Source organism: Anthonomus grandis, chromosome 22, assembly GCF_022605725.1.
Source record: "Anthonomus grandis grandis chromosome 22, icAntGran1.3, whole genome shotgun sequence".
Classification (NCBI taxonomy): domain Eukaryota; kingdom Metazoa; phylum Arthropoda; class Insecta; order Coleoptera; family Curculionidae; genus Anthonomus; species Anthonomus grandis.
The window spans coordinates 24,862,340-24,878,517 of record NC_065567.1 but is presented as its reverse complement, the minus strand read 5'-3'; the positions used below and the strand labels follow the sequence as shown (position 1 = coordinate 24,878,517).

At 31.9% G+C, this 16,178-nt stretch overlaps 1 protein-coding gene across 2 annotated transcripts in view; it reads left to right on the top strand.

Moving 5' to 3' along the window:
* Positions 1–16,178, top strand: part of LOC126748682 (probable G-protein coupled receptor 158) — a 288,292-nt gene that overhangs the window by 105,213 nt on the left and 166,901 nt on the right. For both annotated transcript variants that reach the window (XM_050458061.1, XM_050458062.1), the window contains exon 2: positions 6,597–6,780. In XM_050458061.1, the coding sequence (XP_050314018.1) occupies positions 6,597–6,780 (184 nt within the window). The remainder of the gene's footprint in view (positions 1–6,596; positions 6,781–16,178) is intronic.

The window sequence follows — 16,178 nt, the reverse complement described above, 5'->3', positions numbered from 1 at the left end:
CCTAGATTTACAATAAAACAAATTAAAATAAAATAAAATCCTTAAAATAATAAGAGACTAATCAGTTCTCTTAAATTATTCCACTTAAAAAGCTAAAAGAAACCGTAGATGCACGCAATTTGTATTGTATTAATTAGAAATCTATAATATATTTAATCATATACACAGATATATTCAATCACATACACATTCAATTAAAAAATAATGGAGGGATTCAATTTTTATTTTTTATAAAACAATTATTTGTACTTAGAACGATGTAACAAGAAATACAAAAAAGAAAGAAAAAATTAAAATATATAAATCACAAAATATTTCCTTGTTTGGTCAATAAATTACACTAACACTCTCTATAAATGTATATGTTTGTGTTTTTATTTCCTCCGCTAGTTTATTTCATAACTTAATGGCTACGTAGCTGAATGATTTTTGGAAATTCGCAGTTTTATGTTGCGGAATTCAGAAATTATTTATCTGTTGGTCATTGATAACATGGAAAGCCTGTTCAAGAGAGGCGTAATGTTATATTAAAAGAAAAACGTAAACAGCAGTTCTGTAATTTTTAAATTGAATTTGCCGTTTTCGCTGTTAGTGAACTAAAAATAAGTGGCGGAAAATTCCAAAACAACTGAAAATGCCAGAACACGTAAAAAATCCAAATATCTCCAAATATGTCAAATCTTTTATAAAATGCGTCTTTTCGCCGAAACACTTTTTTTATAAAAATTTTTTTTTTGCCTCTGGAGAAGTTTGAATTTTTTTTAGTCACTTTTGTTCACTTATAATAACTCACCCTGTATACCGATCTGGCCCAAAAAGTATACAGACATGAATTAATATTACTATACAGGGTGCCTCCGATTAAGTCGGCACTATTGGTATCTTTGTTAATATTTAAGATAGAGGGTCGGTTAAATTAGCCAACTAGTAGGATTTTTTCTGTTGATTAAAATGGTAAAAACAGAAAAAAAATTGAACATTGCGTTTTCGAGAAAATGTGAAAAATGTACTTTTATTAAATAGAATCCCCTGTATATTTTTACATAAATCAAAAGATAATAATTTTCTTAATAAAAAAGTTTCTTTACACTACACTTTCTCTACACTTCCAACTTGCCTAAATTTGACAAGATTAATAATATCGCTATAACTTTGTTATTTTTAGGTTTAGGCTATTAGTGTAAATAAACTTTTTTATTAAGAAAATTATTATCTTTTGATTTATGTAAAAATATACAGAGGATTCCATTTAACAAAAAAACATTTTTCACATTTTCTCGAAAACGCGATGTTCAATTTTTTTTCTGTTTTCACCATTTTAATCAATAGAAAAAATCCTACTAGTTTGCTAATTTAACCGACCCTGTATCTTAAATATTAACAAAGATACCAATAGTGCCGACTTAATCGGAGGCACCCTATATAGTCCTTTATGCCTACAAATTTCAATACATTTGACAGCGTTAAAATTAAGATCTCGTGCAGAAATGAAATTGTTTTTTTACGAATTTTTGACTTTGACTCGGTACCACTCCCTTTGTATATACCGAAAAAAAAAAATTTTAATTTCATCAAAAAAATTTTTTTTTAATTCCTGGACGCAGTTTATATGGCACCTATTTCAACATTTTTTAATGAAGAAATTTGCCTTGGAATTTAAGAAATAATGATTCTAGGCACAAAATGCTCAAATCTCTAAATCTATTAAAATTATGAAGTTGAAAATTGGAAGAGCACTTCCTCTAATAAAATCGTTCCACATCGATTTTATATCAATCGAAGACATTTCCAAATATAATAACCACAAATAGTTATCAATGTTCCGTACACGTTTTACTTTAAATTCACATTGCTCCATTTCATCTGATAGGTGTAATAGGTAAATAAATTGATAATACTATCCTAATTGTACAGGTAGCCCTCGCTATATCAGAGATTATCATGGAAATGAAAAATATATTAAATTTTTAAACAATCTCAATTTAAATAATTTCTCCATTATATTTAGTTGCCTCCAAGCCACGAACAAACGTTAACCGTCAGACTCGTCAAGAAAAACTGGGAAACTGAGAGGGCAGTGGGTGGAGGTCATCATTTAAAAAGCAATTAAATATGCTGCTGGAATATCTTTATTAGGGTTTTGCCGCGACACAAACGCAATTAGAGGTTTTTGTCAGCGAGGAGACGAGTCGGAAGGGTCGTTTTGTTTTTCGAGCTTAGTCAAAAACGGCATTACAACCGCCCTGAAAATATCCGGGTCAAGCGTCAAGGCTAAATTGCGACCAAAATACAGGAGGGTGGTGTAAAGTAATGGCCCGGAAAACGTATCAAATGATCATTTTGGATTTACCCGCCTGCACCGGGGACGCATGAAGATCACTCTCGGTTTTTTTGTGAGAATACTCTTATGACTTAATTATTAAAGAATTAAATGGATAATGAAAGGGCCCGAAGTGATAGGTGCCCAATATTTAATAAAACACCCAATATAATACAACCACAATTAATATACAGGGTGTTTTACTAAGCAGCTATATTTCGAGAACTGTCAATCAAAAGTTTAATATAATTAAAAACCTTGGAATTAATTCCATGATTTTCGTCAAAGAATCATTGACGTTTATAAAGTAGGTAGTGAAAGTGTACTTTTACCAGTGGTTTAAGTAGCTTACATTTCCTACAAAAACCTGTACCCCGCAATGGACCATCTTTTTTACTTTTTGAGTTATTACTGAAATAAGAAGTTTTGACCCTTAATATCGCTATGTGACTTGGCATTAATAATTATTAAGTTTCTTTAATTTATTTGGCACCTCTGTTCGCAATTTATCTAGACATCGCACTAATCTAATTTACGTAATCAATATATGCTGTCTGAAAATTCGTCCATTTGACATAGCCACATGTTGGGCGCCAAAATTCCGCCCACTTTTGTCAGATTGAAAATCCAAAAATTTGTTTAAATCGATAGTAGGCTTAACTATGTAAGCAATGACTTTTCAAGGAGGTAAGGCTGTTAAATGAGGGTTAAGGTTAGACCCCACTATTTAATTAATTATTTATTTATTCTAAGAAGTTTTTGCATGAGTTTAATTAAGGTGTCTGAAATTTAAAAAAAATATTTACAGCTTGCTGACAGTATTAATTTAAACGTCAAATAAAAATTATTCAACTATTTTAGGTAGTAAGGGCATAATTTTAAATAAAAATTTCATCTTAATTGCTCGGCATGTTAGAATAATTATTAGAAATTAGGCGTTCACATTCAGTTAGCGGTTAATACAGTTTTAATTAAAACTCCTAATATTTAATAAATATTTTAAAGTTCAAGTGCATAGAATTATAAAATAATTCGATTTTTCCACCTTTTTCTACACCATTGTTTCATTTTCTAAATAGTGTTTGGATCGACTAGAAATAGTGTTTTTCTCTTCTAATGTGTCTAATTATACCCGAAAAACATCATTTTACTTTCATCCTTATCTAATTCTTAGACTGAGATAGGGATATATCACTGAGAATTCGATTTTTCCACCTTTTTCTATATCATCACTGCATTTTCTAAACAGTGTTTGGATCGCCTGGAAATAGTGTTTTTCTCTCGTAAAACTTTACCCGAAAAACATCACTTTAATATATATTTATTTTAAAGTGTATTTTTATATATTTACTTTAATATACACACAACCAAACTTATATGGAATCACCCAGTAATTTCGCAAAATGGAATTTGAGGGTCATTGAGGATTAAAGGGCACTTTTTCAAAACCAAGTTTATTAAAAAAAATAATAAAACTGATTACAATTTTCACAATAATAGAACAAAAAACAAAAAGTGTAGATTTCTATAAAAATGATTTTTCTGAATATGACAATTTAACAAGAAAGTTAATTTAAAATTAAATGTTAATAATCAGTATTGCCACCTCTAGCATCGATGCAAGCACGAATTCGACGAGGCATGCTATTTATCAAATTGTCAATGTCTTCTTGGGGAACATTTGTCCATTCCTCTAAAACCGCTTGAATAAGTTGCTCAGTGTTACCAGGAGCATTCTGGCGAGCTCTAATCTTTCTTTTTATCTTATCCCATAAGTGCTCTATAGGATTAAGATCCGGTGAGCAAGAAGGCCACTCTAAAACGGCAATACCTTCCGTTTCATCTAAGAAACATTTTGCAACTCTGCTGATATGTGGAGGGGCATTATCTTGCATAAATAAAAAAAAATTGCCAAAACCACCTCGCCAGAGCCTAACTACAGGTTGCAATACCAAATCTACATACCTTTGACCTGTTAGGGTTTGTCGAATTGGAATTAAAGGAGTTCTTTCACCAATCATAATTCCACCCCAAAACATTACAGTACCCCCCTTGGTATTTCGGCATAGGTTTGTCTCCCTCTACCTCTTAAAATGCGAATCCACCGGTCATCGGATCGTAGTCCTATTCTGGTTTCATCCGAACATAAGACATTTTTCCAATTTTCAATATCCCAATTTTCATGCTCCAAACACTAATTTAAACGGTCAATTTTATGTTGCCTTGAAAGTTCTGGAACCCTTAACTGTCTTCTGCTAAATAATTCCCGAGCGCGAAGTCTTCTTCTAATAGTTTCGACAGAAACACTCACACCCGTAGCTTGTAAAAGTTGCCTTTGAAGCTCTGGATGAGATGTTGTGGGATTTCTTCTTGCTATTTGAGCTAAAAAGCGATCCTGCCCTTCAGTAGTTGCTCTTTCACGACTTCTCCTTGGTCTGTTTTTTAAGGTTCCCAATTCCAGAAATCTTGAATATGTTTTTGAAACAACACCTTGTGTAATCCCCACCGTTCTAGCTATCTGCCTTTGTGACATGCCTTGTTCTGCCAGAGCAATAATTCTTCCCCTCTGAACTTCCGATAGCCCAATGTATGGCATTCTTGTTTAGTTTTCAAAAATAAATAAATTATAAATTTGATGCGACTTGCAAGTGAAACAGTAAAATCGACACTGCTAGGTAAAACATTATTATTTATTATTAATCTGCCTGTCCTTGAGAGTAAATACTTTTTTATTGCTTGCAACAAAAAATATCTTACTAAAATATTTCGTATTAATACAAGGTGATTCCATATAAGTTTGGTTGTGTGTATATTTCACTATGGCTCTGAGAAGACACGCTTTTACTGGGTATGATCCACTTTAGTTCTGAACGGCTCATATCTTAATAATATATTTTTTAATTGTCTTAGGTAGAGGCAATATGAAAAAATGCACAGATTTTTCTGGAAAAAAACACCATAAAAGTGGCATTTATTTTCGCACATTACTTAACAATCCAGATTCTAATGACAATAATACTTTTCCATACACAATTAAATATCCTCCATTTTCTCCCGCCCTGGTGCATTGTTTGATTTTAATCGGGTTTTCTCCGCGTTTGTTAGTTCTTCCGATTTGAAGTTTCTTAGGGAAACAATTTGCAAAAGCAGCAAAGGAGAACTTGAATTGATGGGAGTCTAAGTAGTTAGTTTCGGGGGTGGTATATTAGCTCCTAAGCTTTTGAGGGCGAGAAGTGGATAATATTCGGGTGAGAATTATTTCAATGGCGTGCAAAGCACGGGTAAATTCGAAAATGTTGTTGGGTTTGCGATATTGACTTTTGTCCTCTCATTTATTTAAATGATGCCAATTAAGAGAGGCCTTGGAATGATTGTTTACTGTAATTTAATAAATATATTCCTCGGCGGGTAAAAAGTTCCCGATTTAATGGGAAATTTAAGCCAAAAGCATGACAAAGTCAAATCCAAACGGTGCTTCCTCGAAAACTGAGGGGCTCCAATTAAAAGAACAATGGAGCGAGTATTCGTTAGAAATTAAAGTACAGGAATTCCATCTTTTGGCGTACACGTTTTAACTAAATTTGTTTTGTGGATAAACTCTCGCTGGTCACAAAATGTGGATTGGACAAAGAGGCTCTTCTGGCGTAATTTGAATCGGAACTCGGGGTATTCTGTGTTTGTTTTTCAGTTAAAAATTCAGTTTAAGCCTTGAGTGGTATTTTTTCACTATTGCACCAAAGACTATTCGTAATATCCAATCTTTAATTGCATCAATTAACAACGAAATTAAAGTAAATGTAGATTAATTAATAAGGACTTTATAAGAATTAAAAATATCTGTGCGACTGAGGAATTCCTTTTAGTTCTTTGTCATGTCAGTGAAGTTTTTTTGGGAGTATATTAATACTATGGGAGTTAATTTTCTAACTATTAGCCCAATAAGGTCCGACTTCCCACCCTAAGATACAAAAACAAATGACTAGGAAAGTTCCAAATTTCATTAGAGTCGAAATTTGCTCGAAGAAATATAATTGTCGTTCACTAAGGCCTTTACACTTAACCGCCAATAATTCGGATGCACAGGCAAGAGAGAATTAAGAAAACTACGGGTTAGTCGGCTATTAGCTGCTTCCTCACTTTGGCAAATAGAACTATGGAATCTGCCATTATTCTAGTTTTTCAGAATTTTCTGCAGCATTTATGAGACACGCCTTTTAGACAAAGCCTTCCTTTTATTTTTATTATTATTGAGCGTAATTGCTTTTTTTCCTTTCAGGCTATACATCATACAGATTTAATGCGACTGCGCATGACGTGCGAATTCCAGAGGAAATACTTGCGGTCCGCTATGAGGATGGCAAATGGTCGAAACCATACTATGATTGTGGTGGGGGAAACATATGGATGCTTACCTATACCGTCCCTTTTTTTGGTTATAAGAATAATACGTATTTTTTTAAGTAAGTATTAACAATGTGTTAAACAAACATAGATTTATGTCAGTAAAAATGCATGAGACCAAGAAGGACCTGTAATTTTTTTTTTTATTTTAATAAATCACGTTGACTTACTAGAGATTACAAAAGTCCCAAAAAATGCATTAAAAATGTTGTTAAAAAAAGACATATGGCAACAAAGGTAGGATACATATTAGGTTTTGGACTTGTCACAACTAGTAGCTGCCCACGCATGCGTATTCAGAAGAAAATTAACAACGGGTATTAAAATCTGAAATTAGTGCAGCTACTAAGATAAACTCGCTTTCGCTTATAAATAATGAAAAAGGTCAGCTTACCAAACACAAGTAAAGCCTTCGCATAGGGTTTGATTTTTGCAAAATACGTCTTAGGTACACCTAAGATGCATAGGGCCGCAATGTCCAAGAACGTCTATCAGCCAAATCCTAATGGGAGAAAAATAGAGGGTAAACTACTCAATTGTTGGCACCTTAAGGAGATAGCTACAAGTTTTTTTTCATAAGAAAAAAAATATATGAAATAGAGACACTTTACACAATTTTTGACAAATAAAAATCTCTAAAAAGTTAAACAATAACAAAAAAAACTCGAAATATTTATCAAAAATTAGTTGAAACTGCAAAAATTCTCAAATTTAGCAAATTTCCAATAGTTGGCACCTTAGAGCCAATTGTTGGCACTAAAAAAATTCCAATTGTTGGCACCCTATTTCACCTGAAATAATAAAAGCGAAACAAATTTTAAAAGAAACATTTATTGAGAAATGTACCTATTTATGCCTTGTGTACCCTTATACTGTACTATTTATACCCTATGTGTTAAAAATTTAGACTAACTAAATTAACAGTCATCCAGTTTATAAATTTAGCACAGAACAAAATAAAAAAAAAAAAAAACAAAAAATGATTTTAAACTAAAATAGGGCAATAACATGCAGTTAACTTATGAAGTTTTATTTTTAAAATCACAACTTTTACATACAAAGTTGTCATGATATATCTCGTGTTTCATTAAACATTTATAATGATAATTTCTGGTGCAAGTTGAACATTTTACACCAAAATTAATGATACTAATATTGTACGTACATATAAAGCATAATCCATTTTTTGTTATGGTATTTTGACTCAAAATGGACTCAATTTTACAGTGCCTTCTTGTTCTTTACTTTCACTCTCAAATAAATTTCTGACATGGGTTTCTTTCTTTTTTGCAACCTGTATATTATTTATTTGAGAGCTTGGACCCGCTTCTGAAAAAATGTTTGAGTAATTAGACTTATTTAATTTTTTTACAGCTTTGTCCTTTTCTTTTGTTATATTATTTTTTGCTTGTAGTTTTTTCACTCTTTTTTGCTTGTTTTCCTCTTTTTTTAAATCATTTTCTTTCTTCTTTTTATCCTTTTCCAATGCATTTTCTTCTCTTTTTAATTTATTTTCTTCTTTTTTCTTTTCCTTTTCAATTTTTATTTCTTCCTTTTCTTGAAGACTTTTTTTATAGTCAGAGGAAATTAAAACAAATGATGTTCTTGTAGATGTCCTCTTTCCGCTTCTTTCAGGTGTTTTAGGCTTTTCTAAGTAGTGTGCTATATTTAATTCGTTCGGCACAGGATCCACATTATCATCACTTTTATGTGTTTCAAGCACGGAGTCATTTGCACTTTTTAATATGATATTTTGAGATATAATCAATTTTGGTTTCTTCTTTTCAGGTGTGTAAACATCTTCGTTCGAGATTTTAGATTCTGTTTTTTTAGGACTTTTAATTTTAATATTTTCCAAATTTATCGATTGTCCATCTTCATCATGATCATCATATTTGTCTTCTAATATTTCATCACTTTCAGGAAATTCATCATTATTATCCATCCGAGCAATTTCAAAAACTACAGGCATGCTAAGTATTTCTTCTTCAAGATATTGAACATTTTCTTCAATTTCTGCAACCCCTATTTCATATTCATTTATTTCCTGCTCAACCTCTATAAGACTATTTTCTACTATAGAGATATTTAAAGCGCTGGATGGTTTAAGCTTGGAGTAAATGTTTCTTAAAATGTCAAAATGTTTACAATTTTTATGATTTTCGACAGCTTTTCCGGTTTCAAGCTCTTGAAGAAGATCAGTATTTAGCATTTTGCAAAATAAATCATAGTCGATTTTTTTGACGGTTTTAATTTCCTCTAGATGTTCAATTTCCCTTTGTTTCTTACCGAGACATTTAGAATAATCAATACTCTCTGGATTCCACGGAAACAAACCAGAACTTTTAAAACCGTTGACTATAGCCTCGCCCTTTAAATTTTTTAGTGCTTTATCCAATATGAGAGCAAAGTGATGTTTTCCTAATTGGCAATATGGATTTTCTCTTCTCCAGCTTAGTACTCCGTACTTCCAGAATGTTTTTAGCGGCTTAAAACAAGAAACGTCTGCCGGTTGCATAATTCTTGTTGAGTTGGGATATAAAGCCACTAAAATTATTTGCAACTGATTGCACACTTTACTAAGCTCATAGGTGAGATGTGTTGCATGTCCATCAACAAATAAAATAACTGGAAATAAAATTTGCTGTTTCACAAGGTTTTTATGAAATATTTCTTTGATATAATCAATAAAAACTTCGGACTTCATCCAGCCATTTTCAGTGGAGGCAATACCCCAGTGATCTGGAACACTGTCTGATAAAGTTTTTGATATTCTCTTATTGGGAAATATTATTAGAGGCGGAGTCACATCCCCTGCGGCCGAAAAACTAAACATTACTGTTAGATTTTGCTTTGCCTGGCCCCTGTCAACATTTTTCTCAGACTTTGCTGCTAGAACTTTTCCAAGTTTTGGGCAAAACAAAAAACATGTCTGATCACCATTATACACTCGTCGCGGATCTTCCAAAATGGAAAAGTATCCTTTACTTTTTAGGTACATTTCTATATCTCCAAACCATTTTTTAATATCGTTTTCAGAAACGTTAGATGATGCACTTGTTACTGCTTCTGGTGTGCGATGAGTTAAAATAGGATGTCGATTTAAGAATGACCTATACCAGTGGTCACCTAAAAATAATATGCAGGTTATTATAAATTATAAAATCAACTAAAATAAATGTGTAAAGGAATAAGAAAAAGGATACCTGGCATGTTATTTTTAAATGGATTTGGACGTTTATCATCATCTAAAAACTGTTTCACTGATATCCGTAAATCAATTTTCCGTCTTGGAAAGTCTTTTTTCTGACTTTCGAGAATCCAAGCTACGAGCAGCTTTTCCTCATTTTCAGTCAGATAAGTATTTGGACCAGGTCTAGCTTTGGAAAATTTAGCTCCCAATCGGTACTTCTTGGCCACAGACTTTTTTGTTGCGCCGTTTTTAATTTCGCTCAAAGCTTTCTGAATTAATTCTTCACTATATTTTTTAATAGCATTTTTTTTATTTTTCTTTGTAATTTTTCCCATCTAGAAATAATACAAATTTAGGTAGATTAATTTCACTTAAGGGATTTTATAAGGAGGAAAAAATTTGAAAAGTTTACAGAAAAAATGCAAAGTCGGAGTTACAGTAGATATAAAAAAGGTAGGAGTGTAATATTAAAGGTTAGACATAATTTGCCCGTTGATTTATATTCTGGTGATGCATTAGAAAGAACGAAACACGTGTTATTATTAATATTGTACACCCTTATATTAATATTAATTTTCCTTTCTTACAAACATTAATACAGTTTTTTTAGCCACCTCAAATAACATTTTAAAATTATAAAAGCAAGTAAATTACTAAATCAAAATAGTGTGATAAAAAGGAGGTGCCAATCATTAGAATGCTAATTAAAATGATAAATCCAATACTACAGGCAATTCTTCTGTCCAAAGTACCAAAATATTACATAATTGTCAAACAGATTCTTACCTTGACGCTAATTTTTGATAGAATTCACATCATCTCACTACACTTTTACCGGCTAAAGCCATAAACAATATTACACAACGTGAACAATGAAGTCTGGTTATTGGGCAGGGTTGCCTGCTATTTGTCTATTTTCTTAGAATTTAAATTAATTTGAATTCGACTTTTTTATTCAAAGAAAACTACTAAGGGTGCCAATATTTGGTCGAGTGCCAACAATTGGGTGTTTTACCCGATTTGTTTTTACAACGAAACTATTTTCAACTAACTTTTGACGTCACGCCATTACGATTACATCATCTATGTAATTCTTCTGATATCTGAGATCGGTATGTGTAACATATAACAAATATGTATAATGCTTTATGTTCATCGGGAGTTTAAACATCTCTTATGTATACACGGACTGGTGCGTGAGACCGGCGCGGCGAGACACTCCCGCAATTGTGCTAGGTTAGTTCATAACAATAAATAATTTACATTCCGTTTCAAATCATATAAAAAGTATTATTAAATTAGTTTTATTATAACTAAAAAGGTATGGTAATGAATTTAATATAAGAACATAATTTTTAATAAAACATGACGTAATAATAGGAAACAACTCCGGTTTCTGTTACCAGTAGCAGCAGCAGTACGGCAGCCTCTCAATAGACTAATATAACGTCGATTGGTGAAAGATTGACCCTCTAGAAAGATTCCTGGTGAGTGAGGCCTCCAAAATACACTGAAGCAAATGTCTTTTTTGGGAATGTTCATCTTGATTCGACCTGATATGATATTTTAAAAGAAAGGCAAGTATGTACATACATTACTACAAGGCAAAGGACAACAGATATGATTTCAAATCCATTAAATCAACTTATTTTAGCAAAGATCCACTGTTCTGGAGGCATATTTGAACACATCTTGTGCACTAAGCTAAGTACCCTAAACCTAAACAAGTGAAACTTTATAATAATGCTAACTAAATTTAACATTACTTGTTAAGTTATTTTCAAATTTATTACTACTCTAAATGAGCCAATTCCTTCTTGAAACAACCAAATTGAGCTATAACACTGTTTTTCAGGTTCTTGAAGTGCTATATCTTACTACAGGGTTGTGTTTTGTGATCATAAGGGTCTTCTGGCATCATAAGGATCCTGTCCCTTTGAAGCAAATGATAGATATTGAGAATATTAAACTTTGGTGTGATGCTAATGGCTTGATATTGCAACAATAAGTATCCTACATTTGAGAGGTAATATTGGAAATGTTGATATAGGGAACACTCAAATTAAAAACTTGGATGAGTGCAAATTTTTGGGAATTTATACTGAGTTTACCTGGCAAGGCAACCTGGATTCAAAATTAGCATCTTAACGAACCATGGATGACTTTTTTGAATTAGGTAATGTCTGCTGTCTCTTCTTGTTGTTATGCTGTGAAAACTGTGAGATTCGAGGTTGGCTCTATTGTGACAAGAAATGTTTCCTTTGTATTAGTTGAAGCCCAACCAAGGTATGGGATTTCCTTCTGGAACTCATGTTCTTCAATTCACTTTTTGTGTTACAAAAAAGAGCAATGCATTATATCTATAACCTGGCTCCTAGAGACTCATGTGATCTATATTTTGTCAGTGCTGGGATTTTGACTTTAGCATGTATTTTTATTATAGAAACAGATTAAAGAAGAATCAGGATTTAATTGATTGTAGAACAAACCATCCAGGATCATTGAAGAGTCACTCCACAGCAACCAACCTACACAGACTAGCTGAAAATCAGATATAATAATTTAATAAACTAGATCCGTAGAGCTTGTTGCATAAGCTTAAGCTATTCAGTCTAACTGATGGCTATCAGAACAGTTACATCATCGGTGGAATTGAAGTGAATACTTCCACATCAGGGGTCAGTACTTGGCTCTCTTTTATTTGATATTTTGATTGATGATGTGTGTGACAAATACTTCTCTATGCTAGTGATCCTAAACTCAATAAATGACTGCTCAAAACCTCATAATGATCTTAATACTTTAATTAATTGGTACAACATTAACCAAGTTGTATCATTCTCATTAAAAACAAACTATATAACTACTCTATATATAATGTAAGATTATCTAGGCCAGACTCTTTACATTTGACAGTAAAATATTCATCCATATTATCTGAGTCAACCAAGACATTTGGCTTTATTTTTAGACTGAGCCGTGAATTAAATAATGTCTTTTCTTTTCCTTCATTAGATCTAAGGTGGAGTATAACTGGATAGTTTGGTCATGTGACTATACTCAATACATTGAGGATCTTAAGACAGTTCAGAGGAGGTTTTTGAAGCTGCTCTAATTTAAACCTCATGGTGGTTATCCTCTTCAAGGATACCTAGAGGAACACTTACTTAAACTGTTTAATATGCAATCCCTTGTAAACTGAGGAAAATTTTATTTAAGTTACCGAACAATCAACTTGACTCTCCAATACCTCACCAATTATCACATCAAAATTTATTATTCTCTTTATGTAGAGCTTAAATAAACTGCGGTTTTCTCCTATTTATATCATGTTGTACTACACATAAAAATGTTGGCAAAGGCTTTGATATTTTTAATACCTTACAGAAATTAAAAAGCATCTATTTTAGGTCTTCATTCCTATCTTAATCTGACCTTCCCTTACTGTTGACTGCCCCATTATATTACCTTGTTATAAATTCATAAACATTGTAATGATATTGGTTACAGAAAAGAGCACTACACCGAGCAATACCTGTTACAACATCTCTGAAGACTCTTTCGGAAGTATTATGCCGAGTATTTACTGAGTCGCGTCGCCACTAGGAGACCACTTGACAGTTCAGTTCGGAATATTGGCGCGATATTCAAATCGGACAACATAAATAGCAGTAAATAAATATTTCTAGTAGTCTTAAGTGATGCCGTTTAGTAGTGTAAGTGTGTAGATTAAATCAGTTGACTATTCTTGTGCATCGAGTATTTAATTCGCACCTGATCGAACCTTATAAGTGCTACAATGTTGTTACGTGTATATGTATTTAAATACTTCAGATTTGTCTTCTTGGTTGAGGTTTTCCTGTTAAGTAGTGTGCTAGATAAATTACATTTCTGAATCTTAAGGATGTAGAGGTTTAAACGATGAAAATAATACTTAATATTAATTTTTTTGAAAGAACATTATTTAGGGTCTCTCACAAGTCACATTTTAAACTGAGAAGTTAAAATTTCCCAACCTTAAGACTGAGTTTAAATGTTAATAAGGCAATCAAAAAAAATTAGAAATATTAGCACTGTAAATTAAGATAAGAGCATTTATATCAAATTTCCTATACAAACAGTTAAAAGATAGCGATATTAAATGAATTCCCTGAATACTAATTGATCGAAAACCATTTATTTATGCAAACAATTCATCTGTATGGTCGCAAAACGTAATTGACTCTTTTGTAATGTTATGTGAATATGGAAAGCCCACCATTTTCCCTGAAATAAATTTATATTTTGAGAATATCACTGCACTGATGAAAAGACCTTTAAATGTCGACAATAAATCACTTCTCGGTCTGCACGTATTTGATTTATTTGTTCACATATTAACCTGGGTTACTCGGGGTTAGCTGACAAGGCTTGAGTTGTCATTTATTATTTTAAAACAGTTTTTATTATGTGATATTTATAAATGAATGTCTTTTAGTAAACTAGAATAAGGTTAAAAATTAACAGTTTAAAAAGGTTCGCTCTGTATATTATTATGAATCGAAAGTAAAATTTTCACTTTCCTAAAGCAATAAGCCCTCCAGCATATTTTTTCTTAAGTAGGTCAATTTAAGCTACAGTCAGCGACTGCTCGTCACTTATCCTTTTAAAAATTTCATAGCTAAGCATTTCATAACGTAATATCCACTCGAGGAAGATCATTTTTAATTTTATCGTAAAGAAAATTTTCGGTTCAGCTTTGTTAGTTTGGTTTCGCCTTTTAGCTTTCTGTACTTTTAAGTGAAAAAAATACAGTCCCCCAAGATGGTTCTTAAAACATGTTTTTTTTTGATAAATGCTTATTAGGTAAAATCAGCGCTACTTAAGCGACAACGTTGAGACCTTTATTAATGTAAAAAGCTTTTTACTACTTACATTAAATGGACCAAATCTAAAGGATTTTTTTTGTAACTTCATAAAATGTTGAGCATCTCGCGTAATGCCTCATTTCAGCCGCAATAAATTCTGATCATTTCGTCTAAGTATTAGCAAAAAAAAAAATGTGTCAATAAAAACAAAATTGATGCTCCTCGTAGACGATGTATCCCACATTCTAAATATATCTTCACATACATGGATTCAGGTTTCTATTAAATTTTTTTTGGCTCTGGAGCTATTTTATCTTGTAACCCTGTCAATTTTTCATATCCCAAAGCATGGAATATTTTGTTTATATTAGGGTGAATTTACTGCTATGTTGGTAAATAGGGGTTACTTCGTAAGGCCTAAAGCTGACCGACATTCTCTTTTTTTTGTATCCCCCCTTTTTCTTTAATAGTAATAAGTTTATTGCGTAAAGGAACTTTCTTATTAATGTGACATGTTCTTTATTATACCCTCTGAATAAACATAAATTTTAACAGATTTCAGGATTTCCTACATAAAATAAAACAAAAGTGTGACATTTCAATCTCTTAGAATCCGCAGTAAGACAAAATTGCCGTAAAATTATGACAAGGAGTACAATTTAAATTTTCTTAATTTGAATATTTCTGTAAAGACAACGACTCCCGCAGGAATCACCGGTTTTGTCTTGATAAATTTTATAAGAATAGGGGTTTGTAAAAGCTCAGAGGAATCCGGTAAATACTGGCAAGTTATCTTTTCAGACATTTCCGAGTTTAACGGATTATTTCACTTTTAACGCAAAGATATCACATAAAATTTATCACTTTTTTTTTGTATGCCTGTAAATGCTCATTTTTAAAAATGTGTCTATTTAAAGTATCCCGAAATTACACTTTTATTACCGCAATATACAGGGTGTTTCAAATTCGAACCTCAACATGGAGGTCTTGGAATCTATAAGAGATACGAAGGCCGTTTAAAAAATTCCGAATATATTCGAAAAAATCCGAAATTTTAAACAATCGATGAGGGTGTTTTTAGATTTTTGATACGACGTCTTGTCTTTTGCCAACCATCCTCAACTCTGTTTCTTGTTATGGGCACTATATTGGGTTTTTACATTTTTAAAATCTGTGCAAAGTTGTCTTTTTAAGGATGCATCACAAGCTATATTTATTTTTTGTAAAAACTCGAATTTTTAGAAAAAATTGAATTTGCCGCATTAAACTGTCATAAATATCATATATTTTAAATATATGTATATTTTGTTAGTATTCTAGTACAAACTGAGAGTTATTTGACTAATAATTTAAGCAGTTATGAAGAAGAAAGGAAGAAATAATTAAAATTTATTATAAATGTGATATGGACCGATTA